The sequence below is a fragment of the Oncorhynchus mykiss genome, chromosome 26 (genome assembly GCF_057628025.1).
Source record: "Oncorhynchus mykiss isolate SJ-2025 chromosome 26, ASM5762802v1, whole genome shotgun sequence".
Taxonomy (NCBI): Eukaryota; Metazoa; Chordata; class Actinopteri; order Salmoniformes; family Salmonidae; genus Oncorhynchus; species Oncorhynchus mykiss.
In genome coordinates, this window is record NC_143047.1 from 34,015,958 (window position 1) to 34,022,500 (window position 6,543).

Below are 6,543 nucleotides of genomic sequence, written 5' to 3' on the forward strand. Positions count from 1 at the left end.
CAGTACCTTCAGAAAGAAAGAAATTCATACCCCTTGACTTATTCCACATTTTGTTGTGTTACAACCTGAATTTTCTCACCCATCTACACACAATACCGCATAATGACCCCATAATAATAAAACATGTTTTTAAACATGTTTTATTGAAAATTAAATACAGAAATATCTCATTTACATAAGTATTCACACCCCTTTGCTATGACGCTCCAAATTGAGCTCAGGTGATCATCCTTGAGATGTCACTTGATTGGAGTCCACCTGGGGCCAATTCAATTGATTGGACATGATTTAGAAAGAAACATACCTGTCTATATAAGGTCCCACAGTTGACAGTCAGAGCAGAAACTACACCATGAAGTCCAAGGAACTGTCTGTAGATCTCTGAGATATAATTATGATGAGGCATATATCTGGGGAAGGGTAGAAAACAATTTCTAGAGAGTTGAAAGGTTCCAAGAGCACACTGGTTTCCATCACTGGCTGTCTGACCAAGCTAAGCAACCAAGCAAGAAGGACCTTGGTCAGGGAGGTGACTTAGAACCCTACAGAGTTCCTTGGCTTAGATGGGAGAACCTGCCATCTAGTGCGGAGACAAAAGTCTCCGCACTTCACCAATCTGGGTTTTATGGGACAGTGGCCAGACGGAAGCCACTCCTGAGAAAAAGTCACATGACAGCACACCTGGAGTTTGCTAAAAGGCATGTGAAAGACTCTGAGATCGTAAGGCAAAAGATTCTGTGGTCTGATGAGACAAAAAAATGTACTATTTTGCATGAACGCACCGCACTACATCTGGAGAAAACCAGGCACAGCTCATCACCTGTCTAACACAATCCCTACCGCCTTGCATGGTGGTGGCAGCATCATACTATGGGGATGCTTTTCAGCGGCATGAACTGGGAGACTGGTGAAGAGCCAAATACAGGCAAATCCTTGAACTGGGAGACTGGTGAAGAGCCAAATACAGGCAAATCCTTGATGAGAACCTGCTTCAGAGAGCAAATGACCTTAGACTGGGGGCGTTATGTTTCAACAGGAAAACACCAAGCATACAGCCGAAGCAACGCTGGAAAGGCTTCAGAACATGAATGTCAACGTCATTGAGTGGTCCAGTCAAAGCCTAGACTTGAATCTCATTGAAAATCTGTGGAAAACTTGAAGATTGCTTTTCACCGTTGCTCCCCATTTAACTTAACAGAGTTTGAGAAAAGGAAGAATGGGAAAAAAATCCCCAAATCCATATGTGTAAAGCTGATACAAACAAACCCAAGACGACTCACAGCTGATACTGTCACACCCTGACCATAGTTTGCTTTGTATGTTTCTATGTTTTGTTTGGTCAGGGTGTGATCTGAGTGGGCATTCTATGTTGTGTGTCTAGTTTGTCTGTTTCTATGTATGGCCTGATATGGTTCTCAATCAGAGGCAGGTGTTAGTCATTGTCTCTGATTGGGAACCATATTTAGGTAGCCTGTTTGGTGTTGGGGTTTGTGGGTGGTTGTTCCTGTCTTTGTGTTTGTTACACCAGATGGGGCTGTTTTCGTTTTTTTCACATTTCTTGTTTTTGTATATTGTTCTATTTTAATCTTTATTAAAGATGTATCACAATAACCACGCTGCGTTTTGGTCCGCCTCTCCTTCAACAGAAGAATCCCGTAATAGATACAGACAAGCCCAAGACGACTCAAAGCTGATACAGACAAACCCAAGACGACTCACAGCTGATACAGACAAACCCAAGACGACTCAAAGCTGATACAGACAAACCCAAGACGACTCACAGCTGTAATCGCCACCAAAGGTGCTTCTACAAAGTGTTGACTCAGGGGTGTGAAAAGTCATGTAAATGAGATATTTATGTATTTAATTTAATACATTTGCAAAAATGTCTAAAATCATATTTTCACTTTGTTATTATGGGGTTTTGTGTGTAGATGGGTGAGAAAAAAATCTATTCAATCAATTTTGATTTCAGGCTACAAAATGTTGAATAAGTCAAGAGGTTTATACGTTCTGAAGGCACTGTCATTTGGCCAAGTTTCAGCCTCCTGGCAGAGACACTTGTGTGCGTGGTCAAAGACCTCTATTTTCATGTCATCCAACAAATATAAATGTCTGGAGTTTGCTAAACGGCACTGGCACTTGGATTGGAACCTGTGCTATGGTCCGAAGACATGACAATACCATCATTTCACAACGAATTATAACTTCATTTGCCAACTAAAAGGTTGCTTGCCAGTTCTGCTTATCGTGATCATGACTTTCGGCACGGCGTCGACATCTCACGTCTGTGATCTACATGGGTGTCAGATTTAAGTCAATTCGCTCATTGATTTACATGAATTAAATGGGCCCCTAATTATGAGCGCTGTGTCCTGGGGTTAGGCCGTCGGCCGCAGTTGACATTTAGCTGGCGAAGCTCTGCCGTTGCCCTGAGACAGTAGTATAGACAGACAGAGCCAGACGTGCTGTGGGGAGAGAAAGCTGAGGGATTAGATTGTGTGTGTGCACATGTGTGTGTGCTTGTGTGCATGTCTGTGGAACAAGTGAATTTAGCCTCAAAACACCCAGTAGAGAGAGACGCTTATTGCTGTAGTAGAGGAGCTGTATTAGTGGTTCACCTCTCAACCAAGGCCCTAGCACTGATTGTAAAGAGAGAGAGAGAGGGGGTACATTACATTAAACAAGCCAGACATTTTCCTAAAGGCGTGTATCTGGCTTCAACTCCAAATAAATTGTATCAATTTCTTATATGTTGTTATTGGCAATTGGGATTAGGAAAGGTATCATCATTTTGAGTGCAGTCGGACCACCATTGCATTTGATGTCTTACTTTTGGTCTACGCACCACCGCATGTTCAGGGGACAGACGTTTAAAGTCCTTTGAACCAGGAACGGACTGGGACCAGAAATCGGCCCAGGAATTTCTTACCCACCAGACAATTTGTTTCCTTGAGGACCATATTATTAACCAAATAATGATACAACTCACCCCACTGGGCTAAAGATGGACCCGTCCTTTTCTGTTTGGAACTGTTGCTGTGTGTTGTTGCAGGTCCAGGTAAGGAGGAGTGTATCCAGTGTGCCAGAGATCACCTGCAGCAAGAGTGGAGGTGTGTTCAGACCTGCGCCCCAGGATACTACTCAACAGAGGATGCTGGCTACCACCAGGGGATGTGTCACAAGTGAGTGACCCCATCATCAGCCTTAGTTGTATTTCAGTCATTTAGCAGACACTCTTAGCCAGAGCAACTTACAGTATTGAGTCCATACATTCTGGTCCCTTTTGGGAATTGAACCCACAACCCTGGCGTTGCAAGTGCCATGCTCTACTAACTACACTATGGATTTCAAAGCCCGCTCTTTTAAATCTTAACTGTAGGGCAGAAATTCTAAACGGTTTGACAGAGAGAGAGCCGGCTGGAGGACAAGATTCTATTTCCTTCTCTTTTGCCTCTTGAGCCCCCTACGGGCCTGGGCCAGAGGCTTCAGCCCCTGCATTAATCTGGCCATAGCATTTTAAGAGATATACAGTACCCTTCTAACACTATTGGGCCAACCCAAACTGTACTGCACTGGATATTTGGATCTTTTCTTTTCACATTGTCCTGTCCAGCTCTGTTCCAGTGGATCCAAGTATGGTGGATGTGTAACAGGCTACAGTACAGCTTGGCTCGGCTCTGTAGGGTGAAAAGTGCCAAACAGGAAATTCCGGGTCAGTTTTCCATACAGAATTTCTATTGCTTTTTAGTCCAAGACAATGCTTAATTTCCGGAAAATCAGTTGTCAGTTATAAAATCACAATTAAGGCTTAGTTAAACTCCAAATTATTCATCTACTTCTCTTAAAAGTAGTCTAAACTCCAGCTGAGTTCATATTCTGAACCCTCTGTGGCAAAGATTAGCAGCCTCTAATTAGATAGAATTAGATGGTGCCAATCTTTCCTATTCATGTGGGATTAAGGCGTAAAGAAATCTCTAAACTACCTTCAACATCAGCGCTCCTCTTAAAGAAATCTCGAAACTACCTTCAACATCAGCGCTCCTCTTAAAGAAATCTCTAAACTACCTTCAACATCAGCGCTACTCTTAAAGAAATCTCTAAACTACCTTTAACATCAGAGCTTCTCTTACTCTCTCTCTGTTTCTTTTCACTTTCATTTTCTATTTCCACTTGTCTCGCTCTCCTTTCTCTCTCCCTCTTCTCTGTCCCTTCTCTCTCCCTTCTTTCTCTTCTCTCTGTCCCTTCTCCCTCCCTTCTCCCTCCCTCCCTTCTCTCTAACTCCCTTCTCCCTCTCCTCTCTTCCTTCTCTCTCTCCTCTAACTCCCTTCTCTCTCTCCTCTCTGTCCCTTCTCCCTCCATTCTTTCTCTCCTCTCTCTCCCATCTCCCTCCTTTCTCCCTCCCTTCTCTCCCTCCCTTCTCCCTCCCTTCTCTCTCTCTTCTCTCTAACTCCCTTCTCTCTCTCCTCTCTCTCCCTTCTCCCTCCCTTCTCTCTCCCTTCTCTCTAACTCCCTTCTCTCTCTCCTCTCTGTCCCTTCACCCTCCCTTCTCTCTAACTCCATTCTCCCTCTCCTCTCTTCCTTCTCTCCCTCCTCTAACCCCCTTCTCTCTCTCCTCTCTGTCCCTTCTCCCTCCCTTCTCTCTAATTCCCTTCTCCCTCTCCTCTCTTCCTTCTCTCTCTCCTCTAACTCCCTTCTCTCTCTCCTCTATGTCCCTTCTCCCTCCCTTCTCTCTAACTCCCTTCTCCCTCTCCTCTCTTCCTTCTCTCTCTCCTCTCTCTCCCTTCTCCCTCCCTTCTCTCTAACTCCCTTCTCTCTCTCCTCTCTGTCCCTTCTCCCTCCCTTCTCTCTAACTCCCTTCTCCCTCTCCACTCTTCCTTCTCTCTCTCCTCTAACTCCCTTCTCTCTCTCCTCTCTGTCCCTTCTCCCTCCCTTCTCTCTAACTCCCTTCTCTCTCACCTCTCTTTCACCTTTCTTCTGTTGGAGACTGACTGACTGAGGGTCAGTACCATCGACCATCTGGGTCTCATTAATTGGTATGTCTCTCGCTGTCTCGCTTTCTCTCTCCCTTTCTCTCTTGCTCTCTCTCTCAAATAATTTGTTCCAAACGCCTAGCCTTAGACAACAAGGCGCAATGAAAGTTCCAGAGGGATCCTTAACAATACCCCCCCCCCCCCCCCCCCCCCCCCGACACGCTGAACTAGCACGCCGGTCTTGAGGGCGATCACAGGAACGCAGTGCGGGTCGATCAGGACCTGATGCAGCTGCCGAAGTTGAGTCGTCGTCGGGGGGCTGCTGTTGTAAAAAAAAAAAACACAGCTCCATTATATCCTCCTGTTTGTTCTCCCTCTGCTCCACTATATCCTCCTGTTTATTCTCCCTCTGCTCCACTATATCCTCCTGTTTGTTCTCCCTCTACTCCTCCTCCCTCTGCTCCTCCTCCCTCTGCTCCACTATATCCTTCTGTTTATTCTCCCTCTGCTCCTCCTCCCTCTGCTCCACTATATCCTCCTGTTTGTTCTCCCTCTGCTCCACTATATCCTCCTGTTTGTTCTCCCTCTGCTCCACTATATCCTTCTGTTTATTCTCCCTCTGCTCCTCCTCCCTCTGCTCCACTATATCCTCCTGTTTGTTCTCCCTCTGCTCCTCCTCCCTCTGCTCCACTATATCCTTCTGTTTATTCTCCCTCTGCTCCTCCTCCCTCTGCTCCACTATATCCTCCTGTTTGTTCTCCCTCTGCTCCTCCTCCCTCTGCTCCACTATATCCTCCTGTTTGTTCTCCCTCTACTCCACTATATCCTTCTGTTTATTCTCCCTCTGCTCCACTATATCCTCCTGTTTGTTCTCCCTCTGCTCCACTATATCCTTCTGCTCCTCCTCCCTCTGCTCCACTATATCCTTCTGTTTATTCTCCCTCTGCTCCACTATATCCTTCTGTTTGTTCTCCCTCTGCTCCACTATATCCTCCTGTTTGTTCTCCCTCTGCTCCACTATATCCTTCTGTTTGTTCTCCCTCTGCTCCACTATATCCTTCTGTTTATTCTCCCTCTGCTCCTCCTCCCTCTGCTCCACTATATCCTTCTGTTTGTTCTCCCTCTGCTCCTCCTCCCTCTGCTTTGCTATATCCTTCTGTTTGTTCTCCCTCTGCTCCACTATATCCTTCTGTTTGTTCTCCCTCTGCTCCACTATATCCTTCTGTTTGTTCTCCCTCTGCTCCACTATATCCTTCTGTTTATTCTCCCTCTGCTCCACTATATCCTTCTGTTTGTTCTCCCTCTGCTCCACTATATCCTTCTGTTTATTCTCTCTCTGCTCCACTATATCCTTCTGTTTGTTCTCCCTCTGCTCCACTATATCCTTCTGTGTATTCTCCCTCTGCTCCACTATATCCTTCTGTTTATTCTCCCTCTGCTCCACTATATCCTTCTGTTTATTCTCCCTCTGCTCCACTATATCCTTCTGTTTATTCTCCCTCTGCTCCACTATATCCTTCTGTCTGTTCTCCCTCTGCTCCACTATATCCTTCTGTTTATTCTCCCTCTG

General features: G+C 45.5%; 1 protein-coding gene across 1 annotated transcript in view; it reads left to right on the top strand.

Moving 5' to 3' along the window:
- LOC110511523 (proprotein convertase subtilisin/kexin type 6) overlaps window positions 1-6,543 on the top strand; it is a 114,851-nt gene that overhangs the window by 86,928 nt on the left and 21,380 nt on the right. The window contains exon 19 of the mRNA XM_090222822.1: window positions 3,056-3,185. Within this exon, the coding sequence (XP_090078948.1) occupies window positions 3,056-3,185 (130 nt within the window). The remainder of the gene's footprint in view (window positions 1-3,055; window positions 3,186-6,543) is intronic.